Here is a 22,586-nt window from a genome sequence, read left to right on the forward strand (position 1 = left end):
GATGTCACCTTCAGGGATTTGTGGACTTGCACACCCAGGTCCCTCTGCGTATCTACACCCTTTATGGTTCTGCCATTTATCGTATAGCTCCTCCCTACATTATTTCTACCAAAGTGCATCACTTCGCATTTATCAGGATTGAACTCCATCTGCCATTTCTTTGCCCAAATTTCCAGCCTATCTATACCCTTCTGTAGCCTCTGACAATGTTCCTCACTGCATGTTTTTCCCTGTGTCCCTTAAAGAACTATTGAATAATCTTTAAACATCTGCATTAATAATCACAGAACAGAGCCAACATGGTGGAATCTAGTATCAGGGAGGGCACAGTTTAATATTCATGGAGCTCCCATTAAAGATGGAGATAAGGAGGAATAATTTATTCTCTCAGGGGGTGGTTAGTGTTTAGAATTCCCTTCCCAAGAGAGCAGTGGGCGTTGGGACATTGAATGTATTCAATGGAAACAAGTTAAAATGTGCTGCAAAAGGGAGACCTTCTACAACTCTCTCAATCTGTGTTTCTCTCTCTTTCTCACTCTCTATGCCTGTGTCTTCTGTCCCTCTCTCCATCTCGCTCAGTTTCTGCCTCAATTTAATTTGTTTTTTTCATGGTCATTTTAAAACATGACTGCTGTGGCAATGTTAAAGATATGTCCTGTGTCCAGTTTTAATGCCGCTTCTTGTAAACCATTTAAAAATATGTTTGTTGTGTCTGCTCAACTGTTTTTTTGTCCTTTTATGGACAATTGAATGAGAGTCTGTTGTGATAAGCTGTGACGATAAACAGCATGATCATTTTCAGAGTTGTTAGTTCTGTTCAGTTTTAGAGATATTTGCTTTGTACAACTGAAGTGATGTGTGCTGTGACAATTCTAAATGACATTTGTGGTGCACATTTCAAACAATATCTGTTGTGTATATTTTAATTGATAAGAACACTTTATTTTAAATGCTATTTAATTTTAAAATTTCTGACTGTTACTTTTCTGACGTTATTAATTTGTACTTGCATTCCCCATTTAGAATTCAATTTGTGTCCATGTTGTTACGAAGTTGCACATATACGGTTATAAATGTGGTGTTTGACAAATGTACACATTGAAAAGAAATGCTGAAACCAAAAGAAGAAATCATATAGCATTGTCTCTTTTAAAAGCATGTGTCTTTGTGCTGGGGGTTTAAACTGCAGAAAGCAGGCTGCAGAAGACAACATTGCAACATTTGTATCCAGAGCAGCATCCAGAGTCCCAGCAGAGCAAAACAGCTTCTGAATTTGGAGCAAGAAGCACTCAGAGACACGGAACCAATTGAATTCAAATCTGAGTGTTGTTGACAGCCTCAAGCCTATCTCACTGTATTTCTCTGTGTATCTGCGTGTTTCTCTGTATTTATACATACAGAGACACAGGCAGATACAGTGCAAAATACAGAGAGACAGGCAGATACACAGAGAAATACAGTGAACACGCAGATAAACAGAGAACTACAGAGAGACTGGAAGATACACAGCTTACCCAAATCACTGATGTATTTTGTGAAGAGCTAGGATCCAAGAACTGACCCCTACGGGACCCCACTAGTAACTGGCTGCCACTGAGAAAAAAGATTAATTAATTCCAACTCACTGTTTCCTGCCTGCTAACCAAATCTCAATCTGTGCAATTATACTACCCCCAATCCTATGGACTTTAAGTGAGCGCACTAATCTCCTATGTGGCATTGGTCCATCCATTAGTGTGCAGTGTAGATATATCAGAATGATAGCAGGATAGCAAGGGTTAAATAACAAGGTGGTGAAATAACACATCGAGGATTTTAGTCCCCGGACAGAGAGTTAACTTCAACGCTGAGCAATGTGATGCATTTTGGACAATAAGTTGAGGAGAGAAAATATAAACAAAATGGGAACAAGTTAAAATGTGCAGCAAAAGGGAGACCTTCTATACCTCTCTCAATCTGTGTCTCGCTCTTTTTCTCACTCTCTGTGTCTGTGTCTTCTGTCCCTCTCTCCATCTCGCTCTCCCTCTCTGGGAATCTGAAAAATATCCACAAACATCAGTCAGCCATTTGGCGTTTCTTCACAGTGGCCATTTTATGTGAACGCAGCACTGACATATTTCTGACAGAGTTCTCTCCTCACTAAGGTAACGTTAGGACGTTAAATGTGACAGAGAAGCAGCTTTAGAGACAAAAACGAGGGTTATGTATCTCTCTGTGTCTGTGTGTGACAGTGTATGTGTGTGTATCTCTGTCTAAGTCTGTATGTGTGTGTGTCTCTGTGCATGGTGTATCCGTGTGTCTGTGTAAGTGCCTTTGTCTCTCTGTGCATGTCTGTGTGTGTGTCTGTGTCTTTGTGTGTCTCTGTGTGTGTGTCTCTGTGTATCTCCGTGTGTGTGTTACTTTGTGTCGCTGTGTCTGTGTACGTGTCCATATTTGTGCATGTCTCCGTTGTGTGACTGTGTGTGTGTGTGCGTGTGTGAGACTGTGTGTGTGTCTCTGTGTCTGCCCATTTGGTGCGTCATTCTAACTAAATTTTTTGTGGGGTGTTTTACTTGCAATCTTGTCTTCATTTGAATTCAGATTATCTGTGCGAGCTAATATGGCCGTTTAAGGCAATGTGCTCTGTGGTCATTTTAGATAATGTTTGCTGTGTTAGTTTCATATGAAAATGTAATTCTATTTTTCCCGTCTAAATCATAAGATGTGATCATTAATCATATTTTCTGTGTTCATGTTAATGGATATTTTGGTGGATTTCTGCATATTTTCTTTTTTGCCGTTTTGAATAATCTTGTACACCTCGATCAGGTCGCCCCCTCAGTCTTCTCTGCTCCAACGAAAACAACCCAAGTCTATCCAACCTCTCTTCATAACTGAAATGCTCCATCCCAGGCAGCATCCTGGTGAATCTCCTCTGCACCCCCTCCAGTGCAATCACATCCTTCCGATAATGTGGCGACCAGAACGGCACACAGTGCTCTAGCTGTGGCCAAACCAAAGGTCTGTATAACTCCAACATGACTTCCCTGCTTTTCAAATCTGTGCCACAATTGATAACTTCCTCTGTAAATTTAAAAACCCGACAGTGCTGAAGGAGGCGATTCGGGCCATTGTGCCTGCACCGACAACAATCCCACCCAGGCCCTATTCCTGTAACCCCACATATTTACCCTGCTAATCCCCCTGACACTAAGGGGCAATTTACCATGGCGACTCAATCTAAACTGCACATCTTTGGACTGTGGGAGGAAACCGGAGCACCCGGAGTAAACCCACTCAGACACGGGGATAATTCTCTCTGGACCCTCACCAGTGGTGACCACAGCTGTATACTCGATCCTAAATGTGGTCTACACTTTATATGTCCTGTTTTTATATGTGTCTCTATATGCCCTGTTTCTGAACTGAAATCCCACTCACCTGATGAAGGAGCAGCGCTCCGAAAGCTAGTGGCTTTTGCTACCAAATAAATCTGTTGGACTTTAACCTGGTGTTGTGAGACCTCTTAATGCATTCTATACATCAGCCAGTAAAGGAAAGTATTCCATCTGCCGGTCGAAACCACCTTATCGAGCTGTCCTGCTACCCTCAGGAATCAGTGGACACTCACTCTAAGATCCCTCTATTCACACACAGGGAGATCTTATTAGAGAGAGGGGGGGGATTGTTATGGGAGATTAAAAGGCCCAATGTGTCATACGGTCTCAATCTGCTGTCTCTCTGCCTCAGAATTATTCAACACCGGCTCGGAGTGTGAGCATCACCAGAATCAAACACACGCGCTGTTCTTTACGTCCAACTCTGTAGCTCGGCCTGGTGTCCCATTTGCCACATCAGGGTGTGGTGTGAGTTTGGATCTCTCCATCATATTGGGAGTCACCGGTAATGTCCAATTTCAGAATAAACTTCAACTTTGTTCCAATGATGTTTAACCTTGGACTGAGCCATTGTTTTAATGTGGACCTGGTCACCGCCCATCACTGAGATTGACCTGAACATGTCAGTAAATGTGCCATTGTTTTGTAAATGAAGATTGCGACATTTGCAGCGTCTCTGCCTCTGGTTTGTGTCTCTGTTGGTTGTTCACAGTTGGCGATGGGGCAATGTTAAATGGACAGTTTAATGGGATTGGAGAACCATTTGGATTTATAAAAGTGTTGCCCCGGGGCTGGGGAATGGCGGCGATGGGGAAAGATTGGATTGGCCAGGGTTGTGTTGCTGGGAACACAGGAGGCTGAGGGGTGAGTGAACTGAGGTGTCCAGAATGGTGCAAGTGGGAGACAGAGTGGAGAGGAAAGGGCAGTTTCCCCCGAGCAGAGAGAGGTGACTTACCCGGGGAGGGGGGCAGTGGGGGGGCTGCCACAGATTGAAGGGGATTGCTGGCAGCATTAGAGGGGACATTAGGAAGAAGCTTTTCACTCAGAGGCTGCTGCCTATCTGCAATTCGCTGCCTAAACTGGAGCTTCAGACACAAAGCCCTGGGCTTCACTCCATCAGTAAGAAGTTTAACAACACCAGGTTAAAGTCCAACAGGTTTATTTGGTAGCAAAAGCCACACAAGCTTTCGGAGCTCCAAGCCCCTTCTTCAGGTGAGTGGGAATTCTGTTCACAAACAGGGCTTATAAAGACACAGACTCAATTTGGGGAATGACAGAGCGGGGGGTGGGGGGGGGGAGTGGGGTGCAGAGCCTGTCATTATGGCAACAGAACTGGCTGAAGAATATCTCTATTGCAATAGGGATGGAATGCAGACAAAATGATGGTAGCAGAGCAGGGCGGAGGATTGCCGCTAATCAAACAAAGCATGGAAGGTGCCAGCACTGTGCTGGCAAGCATGGGTCAGAGCGCTATGTGTTTTCACAGAGTAGGGATGGGACCTATAACTAGGGTAACATGTTGATGAGCATCTGTTTAGGGGCACGTTTGGAATGATGTTAATCTCTGAGTAACGCAATACCATTTGTGCTGCCATTGTGGTGAAACGTGCAGCTGTGGGATTTCTCTTTAGTTGCAGCGATGTGGTGTGGCAGTTTTCAGCTAGAATTGGAGGATCTGTTTATGTTAGTATGTGTTAACAATATTTCAGTGTCTATGTTAGATTTTCTGCCTATTAGATTCAGGGCCCCCATTAGTTTCAGGGTCTTTGTCAGTATAAAGGTCTCTTTCAGTTGCAGCAACCTTAATTGCAGTCTTTCCGAAGAGCCCCCATTCCAGACCCCTCCCCCTTCAATCACTGCAAATCACAAACACTTTTAGAACAGTACAATTGCATCTAATGGGAACTCTCTGCTTGGACATTGTCATGTGAGTGTACATTAAAGCAAGTTATTTTTGTAAATGCCACGCAGCTTACAGCTTCAGCGATGTCATTGGGGGGCTGCAGCTAAGCTGTGGCAGTCAGGTGATAGGGTTTGTTTCCTTTGGGCTTTCAGTTACGTTTTCGGAAGCAGTTTATCAGCAAGCTAAGAAGCAGACTGCTTCTCTCCCTGTTTTTTTTTCTCTTTGTTTGGTTCTGCCTTAAAGGATCTGTGTTTTGGGAAAATAGATTCGACTACAACCTCTTCTGACTTTCTTCACAAGGAAAACGTGGCAAATAGGAACAGGAGGAGACCATTCAGCCCATCGAGCCTGCACCGAAAACAGTCCCACCCTATCCCGTAACACCTCACACTTACCCTGCTAATCCCCCCGAAACTAGGGTCAATTTGTCATGGCCAATTCACCTAACCCTCACATCTTTTGACTGTGGGAGGGAACCGGAACACCTGGAGGAAACCATGACCAGCCATGATCACAATGGATGGCACAATGGATCACGATTTATCACAGGCTTTGAATTGAGGCCTAGTCACATCGGCCTTGAAGTGAGGACTTGTCACATACAACTGGAATTGAGGCCTAGTCACTCAGGCCTTGAATTGAGGCTTAGTAACGCAGGCCTTGAATTGAGGCCGAGTAACACACAACTTCAATTGAAGCCTCGTCATAGAGGCCTTAAACTGAGGTCTAATCCGCAGGTCTTGTATTGAGGTCTAGTCACACAGAACTTGAATTGAGGCCTAGTCACACAGAAATTGAATTGAGGCCTAGTCACACAGAAATTGAATTAAGAACAAGTCACACAGGCCTTGAATTGCGGCCTAGTCACACTGGCCTTGAATTGAGGCCTAGTCACACAGACTTTGAATTGAGGCCCAGTCAGAAAAGCTGCATTATACCTCAGGTACAAAGAACAAGTCCCTCTCCCACCGCCCCCCACCCCCCACCCCACCTCACCCACCCGCAGTGAAACTGAACAATCCTTTCCATCCACAAATCCCACCACCCTGTCTAAAAACACAAGCAGTCCTCTGCCTTTCCCCAGGCTCAGGAATGTGAATTTCAGCTCCCTCTCCCTCCCAAATGCTTCACAGTGAGAGAGGCAGGCTGAGAATGTTATGAAGACAAACTCAGTAAAAGTAGATTGAAGCGCTGCCCTGAGCTCTCACACAGCACCATGACATTACTGAGAGTAAAACACAGGCACTGTCCAATTAGCCAATCGCAACCTTTTTTATTCCACGCCCTTGTAAGAACTCAATCGAAATGTCCTCTCGGCAGCTCTGTCTTACCCTATTCCGATCTATATCCCACCCTCATTTCCCTCAGTCTTTTATGTTTCAGATGTGGACACTGTTGTAGTGTGAGGAATATGGGGCGGGGATAAAGAGGCACAAAGCATGAACACACAGCAAGACCCCACACACACACAGTCTGAACATGTCCAGATACAACGTGATTTTAAGTGTGGATTTCGGTAAAGCGAGTGGGCAATGAGGGACCACACCACTCCCTCTCTCTCCCTCCCTCCACCCCTCTTCCTTCCACCCCTCCCCAGTTCAAATAATGACAAGTCACTCCAGCTTTGGTGCTGTCTCTACATTTGATACGAACAGGGAACCTTCCACTTCGAGCACAGTCACTCCTCTCTGTTGCTGTCTCTCTGATTCCCTCTCTTTTACCTCCACCATCTCTGTCCCTATCCACCCCCCTCCTCTCTCTCTCTCTCCTGCACTTGATGATCTATCTCTGTTCTCTCTCTCTCTGCCTGTTTATCTCCCCCTATCTCTGTACGTACCCATCGCCCTCCTCTCTCTCTCTCTCGCCTGCTCTGGATAATCTCTCCCTCTCGCCTGCTCTGGATACTCTCTCTCTCTCTCTCTGACGATGAATCTGCATTGAAATGCTCTCTGAAAAGTGTCTCTCTGACCATTTTAAATCATGTCACCCTGTGACCACTGTTTGTGTTGATCACTGATTCACATCGAGAAATGAGGCTGGGGGCAGTGGTGGGAGATGGGAGCAATCACAGTCAGTTGTCAGTACACTGAACTTGGGGAGCGGAACCACAGTCTCCCAGCAGGATAGGCTGCAGGGAAAATACACACAGCAAGATCCCACAAGCAAACTGCTCTGTTACCCTCCCGTCCCCCCACCCCTCACTGTTACCCTCCATTTTCCATTTCTCTCTCTGATAACACACAATCAAAGGAGAACGATGGGAGACAGAGAGAGACAGAGAGAGATAAAGCAGGAAAACCCACAATCACATCCTGAATTAAATGAATTATTTTGTTTTTAATCATCGAGTTCTCCCACTTCAGCACTGACACTGTTCGGGAATGAAGCAAATACAAAAGGACATTCTGAGGGCCCTCTGAGATTAGGCCTTGAATTGAGGCCTAGTCACAGAGGCTGCATTAAACCTCGGGGACAAAGAACAGTTTTCTCCCCCCTCCCCCAGTGAACCAGAACAATCCTCTCCAGCCCCGAAACTGCCCCAAACACAACTGGAAGGAGTGAGAAGGAAAAGGGAGCCAGTGATCCCCAGACACTACACCTTCCACCCTCCACCCACCCTGCCCCTTCCACCCTCCCCCCACCCTGCCCCTTCCACCCTCCACCCACCCTGCCCCTTGCACCCTCCCCCACCCTGCCCCTTCCACCCTCCCCCCACCCTGCCCCTTCCACCCTCCCCCACCCTGCCCCTTCCACCCTCCCCCCACCCTGCCCCTTCACCCCCCCACCCACCCTGCCCCTTCCACCCCCCCCCCCAACATTAAAACAACAAATCACATTGGGATTTTCTCTGACATTTATACAAGATGCAACACAGAAACAAATGGGTCGAGCAGCGGGGAAGGACTGCAGGAAAGTGAGTGAAAAATGGACCCACATCTTTCTCCCTCGCCCTGTCTCCTTCCTGTTCACTCCCCTTCCCTCTCTCCCATTCTATCTCCCTCTCCTAATCTCTCCCTCCTCTTCCAACTCATTCTCTCCCCTCACTCTCTCTCAAAACCCTTCAATCTCTCTCCCTTCACTCGCTCCACCTCACACTCTCTCCCCCCTCACAATGGCTCTCCCTCACCTTCACACTCTCTCCCCCTCACACACTCTCCCCCTCTCCCACCCTCACTCTCTCTATCACCCCTCAATCTGTGCCCTTCACACTCTCTCACTCCCCTCACTCTCTCACTCCCTTCACTGTGCCCTTCACTCCCCCTCACTCTCTCACTCCCCCTCACTCACTGTCCACCTACTGGGCGGCACGGTAGCACAGTGGTTAGCACTGCTGCTTCACAGCTCCAGGGTCCTGGGTTCGATTCCCGGCTTGGGTCACTGTCTGTGTGGAGTTTGCACATTCTCCTCGTGTCTGCGTGGGTTTCCTCCGGGTGCTCTGGTTTCCTCCCACAGTCCAAAGATGTGCGGGTTAGGTTGATTGGCCAGGTTAAAAAAAAATTGCCCCTTAGTGTCCTGGCATGCGTAGGTTAGAGGGATTAGCGGGTAAAATATGTGGGGGTAGGGCCTGGGTGGGATTGTGGTCGGTGCAGACTCGATGGGCCGAATGGCCTCCTTCTGCACTGTAGGGTTTCTATGATTTCTATGATTCTATGATACTCTCCCCACTCTCCCTCACCCCCTCCCGCTCTCCCTCCCCCTCTCTCACTCTCCCTCCCCCTCCCTCACTCTCCCTCCCCCTCCCTCACTCTTTTTCCCCCTCCCTCACCCTCCCCCCCACTCTCCCTCACCCCCTCCCACTCTCCCTCCCCCTCTCTCACTCTCCCTCCCCCTCTCTCACTCTCCCTCCCTCACTCTCCCTCCCCCTCCCTCCCTCTCCCTCCCCCCTCCCTCACTCTCCCTCCCCCCTCCCTCACTCTCCCTCCCCCTTCCTCACTCTCCCTCCCCCCTCCCTCACTCTCCCTCCCCCCTCCCTCACTCTCCCTCCCCCCCTCACTCTCCCTCGCCCCTCCCTCACTCTCCCTCCCCCTCCCTCACACTCCCTCCCCCTCCCTCACTCTCCGTCCCCCCTCCCTCACTCTCCCTCCCCCTCCCTCACTCTCCCTCCCCCTCCCTCACTCTCCCTCCCCTCCCTCACTCTCCCTCCCCCTCCCTCACTCTCCCTCCCCCCTCCCTCACTCTCCCTCCCCCCTCCCTCACTCTCCGTCCCCCCTCCCTCACTCTCCCTCCCCTCCCTCACTCTCCCTCCCCCTCCCTCACTCTCCCTCCCCCCTCCCTCACTCTCCCTCCCCCCTCCCACACTCTCCCTCCCCCCTCCCTCACTCTCTCTTCATCTACTTCCGCTCCCCTCACTCTCTGTCCGTCACTCTTTCCCCGACACTCTCTCTCCCCCTCGCTCTCTCCTCGACTATCTTTCACCGTCACTATCTTCCCTCATTCGCACTCCCCATTCACCCTCACTCGTGTGGTGATATAAACAGGGCCTAGATTTAAGGCTGATAAAATTGGATAGACTAAATTAAAGAATTGGACATATTAAAATCAAACACAGTCAAACCTCAGGCAGGCCAATTGTACAAATACACAAATGTGTCTGGGCCTCACCCATCAACCCCCCATCAAAGGTCATTACAATCTATCGAGACTTAGCAGGAGATCATGGCACCTCATTGAAATGCATCGGTCTATTGTTAGAAGCCCAGATTGGGCCAGACTTTCTGTCACCAAGAGTTCCTGTAGAAACCTTATCTGATAACACGTTATACGTCAGCAAAAACATGGAGATGGACACCTGGGGGGCGGACCCTGGTGTCCTGTCAGGCAGACATCAAGAAACCCACTGGGTATTGGAACCCCCTCCTGGAACCTCATTGGCCGGAAGCCAGAGAAGTTTCTGGAAAGGCAAGCAGGCTGGGGATAAAGGGACACACTCAGAGGCACAAAGGAGTGAAGACTCGATGAGGGAGACAGCCGTGACCATTCCGGAAGACTGACCAGAGAAGGAAGGAAGGAAGAAGCGGCCATCGTGACTCACCTTCATGACGACGAACCAGAGGGACTCAGAGAATCGGTCCTGCAGTTCAACCAAACCATCTTTACGGGTAGTATACTTGAATCTGCTGAGTTATCCTCTTGTTTTATGTGGGTAACTTAAGGGTTAATAGTGTTATTATTAACAAACTTGTTGAACCTTTACTTGTGTTTGTCCTTTGTCCATCTTGCAAATAAGGACACCGGGGTAAAACCATAGAGGAAGCAAACTGGTCAAAAGTATCTAAGAATTAACAGGTACAACAATGGCACCCCAGATGGGACTTCGATAAGAAGTGATGCGTTGCTCCGAGGTCGAACCTTCAACCCGGTATTCTCCAACACTCCGTCTGAGCCTGAATTAAGAGGGCCCCACGTGACGGCCAGTCTTAAGTGAGTGAAGGACTAATACAGATTCAACCAGTAAATTGGGCCATAAACCCGGTGTCTGTAACACAAGGTGGACAAACTGTGTAGTTAGAACTGGAACAGTCTAGGGAATTTGGGTAAATTCTATGGGAGGGAATTTAGTGAAAACCGGACCCCTACCCCGATCCCTTACCGATACTCAAGTGACGAATCCCAAAAGGAAATAATCATGGCCAGTCATGCTGCATGGGAGGACCTCTGGGATTAGGGTTCAAATGTCCAAATCCACCCATGGGTCCACATTCTGTCACAACTGCGCGTAATAGGAATCCTACTTATAGCAGTGTAGCTAACCATCCTCACATTTAAGTGCGCCCGATGGAAGACCGCGTGCATACAACAATTGGAAGCGGAGGTAAACACACGAGAGGAAAGGAACCAAATCAATATGATACACATGAGCCAATTCCAGGCTCAATGTGATAAAGCCTACCTAAAGGCACAGCGCGCTGTCCGTGAGAGAGAGGCTGCGCTGCAACAGGTAGAGGAAGTTAAACGTAAATGCAGCGACCTACAGGCTGCAGTAAAAGTTTTGCACCAAGCAGGAAAAGTAAATACAGCCTGCGCAACAGACCACTCCAAATGCCTGCACGAGATTGAAGATTTAAAAGCACAACTAGCCATAAAAAGGGGGGTAATGTGTGCATACACGACTGAAACAGGGGATAGTGACCCAGGGTAGAGTGGGGGGATTTTGAAGAGGATGCCTGCCATCATGCAACAGCTAGCATCACTGGGGACCCCCACCTCCCTTCCCGGTAGTGGAACCAATGGCACCACCTAATCCAGCCCCCACCTGGGGAAACTCAGTCTCAGCTCCGAGTCCTTTTACCACCCCAACAAGCCACAATAACCCACACTCTGTACCCGAGTGCACCGCTGTAACTACATAGTCGGCTGGAACCCTCTCACGATACTTACAGAACACACCCCCATACAACTACTGCTGAACGGCCGAATTAAAGATGGGACGGTTATTCAAAACCGTATTGCACGGTGGACACTCATGTTACAGGGTCGAGACATTGCGGTCAAACACACCCGGGTCCCCACATTCCTAGCAGACAACCTAACCTACGGTGGGGAGCCCCATGAATGCCAGGTTCCGGCAATAAAAGACCGCAAGGGGCCATTTTTGCCAAAACAAAAGGAGGGAGGAGCCAGGGGGATCAGCCAAACCCAGGATCAGGACAGTTTTAAAAAATTTGTAGATGGGTCATCCATGGTGGAAGAGGGAAACAGGAGGACAGGATGTGGGATATACGTGGAAGACCAAGAAGGCAAGCCCCTGAGGGAGATAGCCTTAAAACTTCCAGCACACATGAGTGCACAAGCTGCAGAACTGGCAGCGATAGCATACGTAGTCAGCCATCCTGAGCTGTTCCCCACACCCGCGGACATACACTCCGATAGTATGTATGTCTGCAACAGTTTAACAGACTTCATGCCCCTATTGGAAGCAAAGGGATTCATATCAGCAGATGGGAAACCTCTACCATCAGCCCCACTGTTAAGATATATTTTCCAGGCTGCCCAAGACCGGGAGTATGGTATAATTAAAGTAAAGGCCCACCACCGCACCTCCCCACTTGGGAACATAAGGGCGGATGAATTAGCCAAACAGGGTGAGAGAGGGGGAACTTTGGCAACCAACAGTTACAGAGCGAATTGGAGCTGTGACTGTTAGCCAGACCAAGGTTGAAGACCTAAAACAAGCCCAGAGCAGTGAACAGGACAAGACCTAAAACAAGCCCAGAGCAGTGACCAGGACCTGAAACAAATTCAGGAAGGGGAAAACCCCGCCTCCTTTGAAAAATGGCGAGACGCAATATTGGTACAGGATGGGCTTGTCCTTAAGGACGGCCTATATGTGGTCCCAACCAGGGACCGTAACCAAATCATTTTCCAAAACCACCATGTCCAGGGCCATCAAGGGGCAGGAACCATAAGTGAGCGAATCAAAGGATTGTGTTGGTGGCCAAACCTGAAACAGGATGTGTGGCATTACATCGATAATTGTATCATCTGTGCACAGAACAATCCTGATAAATATGCCCACAGAGGGGATCTGAGGCAGACTCGCCCTGTGGAAGGTCCCTGCACAAATCTCCAGACTGACTATATTGGTCCCCTACTGCCCGGAGTGGGAGGTTACAAATACACCCTGGTCATCGCAGACACTTTTAGTAAATGGGTGGAAGCTTTTCCAACCCGCACTAACACAGCCAAGGTCACAGCTGACATCCTAGTGCAGCAGATATTCACTAGGTGGGGCCTTCCCCGGAGCATTGACTTGGACCAGGGCACGCACTTCACTGCCCAGGTAATGCAACGCGTAATGGGATTGCTGGGGATAAAGCAACAATTCCACATTGCTTACCACCCCCAATCTAGCGGTGTAGTAGAGAGGATGAACCGTCCCCTCAAAGATATGATCCGTAAGACCATTCAGCAGAACAATCACTCCTGGAACAAAGTCCTTCCCTTCATATTAATAATAGTGCGCAATTCCGTATCTAGTTCCACCGGATTCACCCCCCATGTCCTGATGACTGGGCGAACTATGTCCATCTTGCAAACAAGGACACCGGGGTAAAACCTTAGAGTAAGCAAACTGGTCAAAAGTATCTGAGATTTAACAGGTACAATCCTTTTCTTCACCGATTCCCGCCGCACTCTCTCTCATCTCATACTCTTTCGCCGGCACACTCTCCCATCTCTTGCTCTCTCCCCTCACTCTTTCTCCATTCACTCTCATCCCCCTCAGTCTCCCTTCACTCTCTGTCTCCCTCATTCTCTCTTCATCCACTCTCACCCTCCCATCCTCTCCCCTCACTCATCCTTCACCCTCCCTAACCTCACTCTCTCCCCTCACACTATCACCCGTTCAATCTCACCCCCTCATTCTATCCCCCCTCACTCTCTCCCCTTCACTATTCCACTCACTCTATCCCCCCCCCACTATTTCCCCTTCACTCTCCCCCTCACTCTCTCTCCCCTCAACCTCTCTTCCTCTCACTCTCCCTCCCAAAGCTCTCCCCCTCACTCTTCCACTCACCCTCTCTCTTCCTCAGTACCTCCCCCTCATGCCCTCGCACACTCCCCCCTCACTGTCTCCTTCCCACTTAATTCCCCCTCGCCCTCTTTACCCCTTACTCCCTCCCCTTCATTCTCACCCCTCAATTCCTTCCCCTTCACTCTCTCCCCCTCAATTCCTTCCCCTTCGCTCTCTCCCCCTCAGTCTCTGCCCTCACACTCTCCCCTTTACTTTCCCTCCCTTAGCCTCTCTCCCACACTCTCTCCCCTCACACATTCCCCTCATTCTGTCCCCTCACTTTCTCCTCCTCAATCCCTTCCCTTCACTCTCTCCCCCTCAGTCTCTGCCCTCACACTCTTCCGCCTCATACTCTTTACTTTCCATCCCTTAGTTTCTCTCCCCCTCACTTTCCCCCTCATTCTCTTCCCCCTCACTATCTTCCCCCAGTCTCTCCCCTCACACTATCCCGCCTCAGACACTCCCCTTTACTCTCTGTCCCCTCAGCCTCTCTCCCCTTATTCTATCTCCCCGTCTCTCGCTTCCCCTCACTTTCTCCTTCTCAATCTCTCTCTCCTCCTCTCTCATTTCTCCTCACCTTCTCTCACTTCCCATCACCCACACCTCCTCAATCTATCTCCCCTCACTCTGTCTCCACTCACTCGCCCTCCCCTCTCCCCACTTGCTCTGTCCATCACTCTCTCCCCTCCCTATCTCTCCCTCACTCTCTCTCCACTCGCACTTCACCTACTCTCCCCCACTACCTCTCTCCTCACTCTATCTACCCTCACATCCTCCCCCTCACAATCACTCCCCTCACCCTCTCTACCCCCTCACAATCACTCCCCTCACCCTCTCTACCCCTCACAATATCTCCATCTCACTATTCCCCTAAATATCTTTCCCCCCTCTCTCTCCCCTCTCTCTCCCCTACACCCTCCCACTCACCATCTCCCCCTCACCCTCTCACCCCTCAATCTACCTCTCATTCTCTTCTCCCTCGTCCCCTCACTCCCTCCCCCACTTTCTTCCCCCTCAATTATCCCTCACTCCCGCCCCTTGACTCTCCCCTCACTATCTCCACTCAACCTCTCTCCACCTTACTTTCTTCCCCTCACTCACCCCCCCTCACTCTCTCCCCTTGAGTCTCCTCTCACTCTCACTTCACCCTTTCTCCACCTCACTCCTTCCCCCTCACTCTCTCATCCCTCACTTTAGAACCATAGAAAATTACAGCTCAGAAACAGGCCTTTTGGCCCTTCTCGTCTGTGCCGAACCATTTTATGCCTAGTCCCACTGACCTGCACTTGGACCATATCCCTCCACACCCCTCTCATCCATGAACCCGTCCAAGTTTTTCTTAAATGTTAAAAGTGACCCCGCATTTACCACTTTATCCGGCAGCTCATTCCACACTCCCACCACTCTCTGCGTGAAGAAGCCCCCCCTAATATTTCCTTTAAACTTTTCTCCTTTTACCCTTAACCCATGCCCTCTGGTTCTTTCTCCCCAACCTCAGCGGAAAAAGCCTGCTTGCATTCACTCTATCTATACCCATCAAAATCTTATACACCTCGATCAAATCTCCCCTCAATCTTGTACGCTCCAGGGAATAAAGTCCCAACCTATTCAACCTCTCTCTGTAACTCAGCTTCTCAAGTCCCGGCAACATCCTTGTGCACCTTCTCTGCACTCTTTCAATCTTATTTACATCCTTCCTGTAACTAGGTGACCAAAACTGTACACAATACTCCAAATTCGGCCTCACCAATGCCTTATATAACCTTACCATAACACTCCAACTTTTAGACTGGATACTCCGATTTATAAAGGCCAATGTACCAAAGGCACTCTTTATGACCCTATCCACCTGTGACGTCACTTTTAGGGAATTCTGTACCTGTATTCCCAGATCCCTCTGTTCAACTGCACTCTTGAGTGTCCTACCATTTACCCTATACGTTCTACTTTGGTTTGTCCTTCCAAAGTGCAATATCTCACACTTGTCTGCGTTAAATTCCATTTGCCATTTTTCAGCCCATTTTTCTAGTTGGTCCAAATCCCTCTGCAAGCTTTGAAAACCTTCCTCACTGTCCACTACACCTCCAATCTTTGTATCATCAGCAAACTTGCTGATTCAATTTACCACATTATCATCCAGATCATTGATATAGATGACAAACAACAATGGACACAACACCGATCCCTGCAGCACACCACTAGTCACAGGCCTCCACTCAGAGAAGCAATCCTCCACAACCACTCTCTGGCTTCTTCCATTGAGCCAGTGTCTAATCCAATTTACTACCTCCCCATGTATACCTAGCGACTGAACCTTCCTAACTAACCTCCCATGAGGGACCTTGTCAAAGGCCTTGCTGAAATCCAGGTAGACAACATCCACCGCCTTCCCTTCATCCACTTTCCTGGTAACCTCCTCGAAAAACTCTAAAAGATTGGTCAAACATGACCTTCCACGCACAAAGCCATGTTGACTCTCCCTAATAAGTCCCTGTCTGTCCAACTATTTGTAGATCCTATCCCTTATCACACCTTCCAATAACTTGCCCTCCACCGACGTCAAACTTACTGGCCTATAATTTCCCGGATTTCTTTTGGAACCTTTTTTAAACAACGGAACAACATGAGCCACCCTCCAATCATCCGGTACCTCCCCCGTGAATACTGACATTTTAAATATGTCTGCCTCTTGCCCCTTCCTCCCTCCCTCCTCCTCATTCTCTCCCCCTTCATTCTCTTCCCCCTCAGTCTCTGCCCTCGCACTCTCCTGCCTCACCTTCCCCTTTACTTTCCCTCCCTTAGTCTCTCCCCCCTCAGACTTTTCCATCATACTATCCCGCCTCCGACACTCTCCTTTACCTTCCCTCCCCCCAGTCTCTCTCTTGCTCGCGCTTCCTCCCCTCACTCTTTTCCCGTCACTCTCTCTCACTTCCCCTCACTCTCTCTTCTTCAATCTATCTCCCCGTCACTCTGTCTCCCATCTCTTTTTTCCCTCACTCGCCCTCTGCTCTCCATATGCAGGAACACACTCCCTTACTCTCAGCCTGCTCCTGTCGAACAATGAGGCTGAAACCTCCAAGCTAAGCACTTTTTAAACCTTCCCAGGCTTTTCCTGGGCCTACTTCCTGTTTTGCAAAAAAACCCTCCGATTTTTAACACAAATTTAACTGAAAAATAAATAAATAAATCACATGCAGGAACACACTCCCTTACTCTCAGCCTGCTCCTGTGGAACAATGAGGACTTCAATGCCAGGAGCATCCGGAATAAGGTGGGTGAGCTTGCAGCATGGGTTGGTACCTGGGATTTCGCTATTGTGGCCATCTCGGAGACATGGATAGAGCAGGGACAGGAATGGTTGTTGCAGGTTACGGGGTTTAGATATTTCAGTCAGTGCAGGGAAGGTGGTAAAAGAGGGGGAGGTGTGGCATTGTTAGTCAAGGACAGTATTACGGTGGCAGAAAGGACGTTTGATGAGGACTCGTCTACTGAGGTAGTTTGGGCTGAGGTGAGAAACAGGAAAGGAGAGGTCACCCTGTTGGGAGTTTTTTATAGACCTCCGAAAAGTTCCAGAGATGTAGAGGAAAAGATTGCAAAGATGATTCTGGATAGGAGCGAAAGTAACAGGGTAGTTGTACTGGGGGACTTTAACTTTATAAATATTGACTGGAAAAGCTATAGTTCGAGTCCTTCAGAGGGGTCGGTTTTTGTCCAGTGTGTGCAGGAAGGCTTCCTGACGCAGTATGTAGATAGACCAACAAGAGGAGAGGCCACATTGGATTTGGTACTGGGTAATGAACCAGGCTAGGTGTTAGATTTGGAGGTAGGTGAGCACTTTGGTGACAGTGGCCACAATTCGATTACGTTTACTTTAGCAATGGAAAAGGATAGGTATATACCAAAGGACAAGAGTTATAGCTGGGGGAAAGGAAATTATGATGCAATTAGGCGAGATTTAGCTGGCATAGGTTGGGGAAGGAAACTGCAGGGGATGGGCACAATTGTAATGTGGAACTTGTTCAAGGAACACCTACGACACGTCCTTGATAAATATGTACCTGTCAGGCAGGGAGGAAGCAGACGTGTGAGGGAACCGTGGTTTACTAAGGAGGTTGAATCTCTTGTGAAGAGGAAGAAGGAGACTTATGTTAAGATGAGACATGAAGGCTCAGTTAGGGCGCTTGAGAGTTACAAGTTAGCCAGCAAGGACCTAAAGAAAGAGTTAAGATGAGGCAGGAGGGGACATGAGAAGTCTTTGGCGGGTAGGATCAAGGAAAACCCTAAAGATTTCTATAGGTATGTCAGGAGTAAAAGAATGACTAGGGTAAGATTAGGGCCAGTCAAGGACAGGAGTGGGAAGTTGTGCGTGGAGTCTGAAGAAATAGGAGAGGCACTAAATGAATATGTTTCGTCGGTATTCACACTGGAGAGGGACAGTGTTGTTGAGGGGAATACGGGGATGCAGGCTGTTGGACTGGATGGGATTGATGTTCATAAGGAGGTGTCAGCAATTCTGGAAAGGGTAAAAATAGATAAGTCCCTGGGCCGGATGGGATTTATCCTAGGATTCTCTGGGAGGCTAGAGAGGAGATTGCAGAGCCTTTGACTTTGATCTTTGTGCCGTCATTGTCTCGAGGAACAGTGCCAGAAGACTAGAGGATAGCAAATGTTGTCCCCTTGTTCAAGAAGGGGAGTAGGGACAACCCTGGTAATTATAGACCGGTGAGCCTTACTTCTGTTGTGGGCAAAGTATTGGAAAGGATTATAAGAGATAGGATTTATAATCACCTAGAAAGGAATAATTTGATTAGGGATAGTCAGCACGGTTTTGTGAAGGGTAGGTCGTGCCTCACAAACCTTATTGAGTTCTTTGAGAAGGTGACCAAAGAGGTGGAGGAGGGTAAAGTGGTTGATGTGGTGGATATGGATTTCAGCAACGCGTTTGATAAGGTACCCCATGGTAAGCTTTTGCAGAAAATACGGACACATGGGATTGAGGGCGATTTAGTGGTTTGGATCAGGAATTGGCGAGCTGTAAGAAAACAAAGGGTGGTGGTTGATGGGAAATATTCATCCTGGAGTTCAGTTACTAGTGGTGTAACGCAAGGCTGTTTTGGGGCTACTGCTGTTTGTCATTTTTATTAATGACTTGGATGAGGGCGTGGAAGGATGGATTAGTAAATTTGCGGATGACACACTAAAGTCGGTGGAAGTGTAGACAGTGCGGAGGGAAGTGGTAGGTTACAGAGGGACATAGATAAGCTGCAGAGCTGGGCTGAGAGGTGGCAAATGGAGTTTAATGCGGAAAAGTGTGAGGTGATTCACTTTGGAAGGAGTAACAGGCATACAGAGTACTGGGCTAATGGTAAGATACTTGGTAGTGTGGATGAACAGAGGGATCTGGGTGTCCATGTGCATTGATCCCTTAAACTTGGCACCCAGGTTGATAGGGTGTGTTAGCTTTTATTGGTAGAGGGATTGAGTTTCTGAGCCAGGAGCTCATGCTGCAACTGTACAAAACTCTGGTGCGGCCGCACAGTTCTGGTCGCTGCATTATAGGAAGGATGTGGAAGTGTTGGAAAGGGTGCAGAGGAGATTTACCAGGATGTTGCCTGGTATGGTGGGAAAATCGTATGAGGAAAGGCTGAGGGGCTTGAGGTTGTTTTCGTGAGAGAGAAGAAGGTTGAGAGGTGACTTAACAGAGGCATACAAGATGATCAGAGGATTAGATAGGGTGGATAGTGAGAGCCTTTTTCCACGGATGGTGTTGGCTAGCACGAGGGGACATAGCTTTGAGGGGTGAGAGATATAGGACAGATGTTAGAGGTAGGTTCTTTACTCAGAGAGTAGTAAGGGCGTGAAATGCCCTGCCTGCAGCAGTGGTGGACTCGTCAATGTTGAGAGCTTTCAAGAGGTTATTGGATAAACATATGGATGATATTGGAATAGTGTAGATTAGAGGGGCTTTAGATTGGTACCACTGGTCGGTGCAACATCGAGGGCGGAAGGGCCTGTACTGCGCTGTAATGTTCTATGCTGTCGGTTTCAGAGCAAATGTTATCACTGTTGTCCAACTTAAATCATTTGGTTATGGGGTGCTGAGAATTCATTAACCGCTGTAATGCATGGGTTTGTGATGTGTGCTTCTGTGGGTGTATGGCTGCGTGTTGTGTGTATTTAAGAGAGATTCTGTGTTTCTCTCTGTGTGTCAGTACGTGGGTAAGAGTGTGGAAGTGTCTGGGTTGTGTGTGTTTGTGAGAGTGTGTATCTGTGCCCGTGAGCATGTGTGTGAGTTTGTCAGTGTGTGAATGAGTGTGGGGGTGTCAGTTTGTGTCTGTGTGTATCTGTGTGTGTGTCTGGAGGGATGTGTGTAGGATGCACAAATGTGTGTGTGTGGATGATTGTGTGTCTGTATGTCTGTTTCCATGATTGTGGGTCTGTGTGTTGCTCTGTGTGTCTCTCTGTGTGAGCGTGTGTGTGGGATTGTGCTTGTGATTGTGTGTTTTTATGTGGGAATGTCAGTACCTCTGTGTGATTGAGATTATAAATCAGAAACACATTCCACCTTTGGATTGGAATCACTTTAATCAATCTGTGCATTCTGGATTTTAACAGTTCCAGAAATAATTGCAGTAACATTTACCGTGTGTGTGTGTTGTAGGTTAAGGAATGGTCACCCTGCTTCACCAGAGTCAACACTGAAACTGTCCCAGATAAATATGTGGGAACTTTTGTTGAGGTTGATAATTGGCAGGGTAAACGGGGGGCGAGAATGGAATGAGAGCATTTGGATTCCAATGGAGCTGCTCTCTGTATCACCGAAACCTGTGGAATTGCAAAGCAAGAGCTGCAAAAGGGGAATAGTTTGTTTGGAAATTATTTTCTGTTCGAACACGGACAAAATGTGATTAAAGGTTGTAATTGTGTCTCAAAATGTTTGTATTTCCAATTTTCAAAGAACCAGTCTGTGAGATTGAGACAATTATCTTGGAAACATTAAAAGAACCGTTAGCAAGATCCCCTGTGGAAGATTAAACACTGACAATGTCTGACACAGGAATTACAGAGTGCAGCAGAGTTTACCCACTCCCATTCTGAATGGGATTAGTGTCTGATAACTGCACCAAATGTAGACATTACAGTCTGAGATCATCCCCAACTACAGTCTCCAGACAATATCTCCCATAGGGAATGAGGGAACAGAGTTCATGTACAGTGTCTGGTGATGAAAGGGTTAATTCACCAGCCGGGGTTCCTGCTGCAAACTCCAATCCCTCTCAATATTGTTCAATATTCACACTGCAGTAACCGGTTCCCAGGTGCAGACATGGGACATACTGAATTTGTCTGAGGCTCACAGAGAGCAGTGCCTGCAGTAGCTGTGAGCCACCAGCAGATGGTGGCATTGTGTCACTTTAATCACCAGATAGTGAAAGAGGTTTTGAGGAGAGGCTGGTGGAGCCTTTAATTCATTCACAGAGACAGAGAGGAAACTCTGACAAGATTGACCAATCTGCCCTCTGCTGGGTACTGTCAGAATCACACACACTGTTCTCTCTCTGGAGAATTATCTCTGCTGCTCCCTTTTGAAAGGAGGTTGAAGACTCTGTTGCTGAGAACACTGACAACACATTGCTGCTTAAACAATGGTTTGCAGCAATCTTTCCTTCAATGTGGAGACTAAAACTACAACAGTTTTCCAGCTGGGAAACCAGGTAAGCAGGGAAATCACTGCCAGGCTGGAGGGGCTGATGGAATAGGGAGGGAGAGGGGCAGGAATGAAGGGTTTGGAAGGAGCTGTCGAAGATCTTCACAATTCAGGATTTCACTGTAACCGGTGGAGCAGCAATGTTTATAGATTGAAATGTTCACAGTAGCACTTTCAGTCCCGGTCTGGATCCCTGCAGCGGCTCCAGCTGTCTCTCTCCACAACTGATCCAATTTTTCTGCAGCCTGAAACGCAGTAAAGATGAAACAGGAAATAAACAGATTGAACAACAGAGTAAATAACAGGAGACTGGAGTTAATGGGACAAATCTTCTGGTCTCTGGATCGCCACTGATCTACCTGGGAATTGTCCCAGAGGTATTAACTACTATTGGGGAACTCCCCTGCTGCAGTTAGAGTCAGATGCTTGGGACAGATCCACAAAATTTACCTGGATAGTTACTCAGGTAATGTTAGACAGCTCACCACCTGGGCTAATACCTGAATAGCACAACCGAGTCCTCCAATCACTTCCCACTGATCCCCATACTACACCTCCCACAATCTGACTAGACCCACTCATAGGGTCACAGAGGTTTACAGCATGGAAACAGGCCCTTTGGCCCAACTTGTCCATGCCACACTTTTTTTTAAAAACCCTAATCTAATCCCAATTACCCGCATTTGGCCCATATCCCTCTTTACCCATCGTACCCTTGTAACTATCTAACTGCTTTTTAAAAGATAAAATTGTACCCGCCTCTACTACTACCTCTGGCAGCTTGTTCCAGACACTCATCACCCTCTGAGAACAAATTGCCCCTCTGGACCCTTTTGTATCTCTGTCCTCTCAACTTAAACCGATGCCCTCTAGTTTTAGACTCCCCTACCTTTGGGAAAATATCTTGACTATCTAGCTGATCGAAGCCCCTCATTATTTTATAGACCTCTATAAGGTCACCCCTCAGCCGACCAACGCTCCAAGGAAAAAAGTCCCAGTCTATTAGCCTCTCCTTATAACTCAATCCATCAAGTCCCAGTAGCATCCTAGTGAACCTTTTCTGCACTCTTTCTAGTTTAATAATAT

At 48.0% G+C, this 22,586-nt stretch overlaps 2 protein-coding genes across 5 annotated transcripts in view; one reads left to right on the top strand and one right to left on the bottom strand.

Annotated features, from left to right (window-relative positions):
- The window catches only part of LOC144482103 (NACHT, LRR and PYD domains-containing protein 3-like), a 252,719-nt gene that overhangs the window by 66,551 nt on the left and 163,582 nt on the right, over window positions 1-22,586 (top strand). The window lies entirely within an intron of this gene.
- The window catches only part of LOC144482101 (NACHT, LRR and PYD domains-containing protein 3-like), a 76,224-nt gene continuing 73,992 nt past the window's right edge, over window positions 20,355-22,586 (bottom strand). For 3 of the 4 annotated variants that reach the window (XM_078201333.1, XM_078201335.1, XM_078201334.1), the window contains exon 12: window positions 20,355-21,745. In XM_078201333.1, the coding sequence (XP_078057459.1) occupies window positions 21,661-21,745 (85 nt within the window). In that variant the 3' untranslated portion in view covers window positions 20,355-21,660. The remainder of the gene's footprint in view (window positions 21,746-22,586) is intronic. The other variant, XR_013495856.1, reaches the window with a different exon arrangement.

Source organism: Mustelus asterias (assembly GCF_964213995.1).
Source record: "Mustelus asterias chromosome 26 unlocalized genomic scaffold, sMusAst1.hap1.1 SUPER_26_unloc_15, whole genome shotgun sequence".
In the NCBI taxonomy this organism is placed as follows: Eukaryota; Metazoa; Chordata; class Chondrichthyes; order Carcharhiniformes; family Triakidae; genus Mustelus; species Mustelus asterias.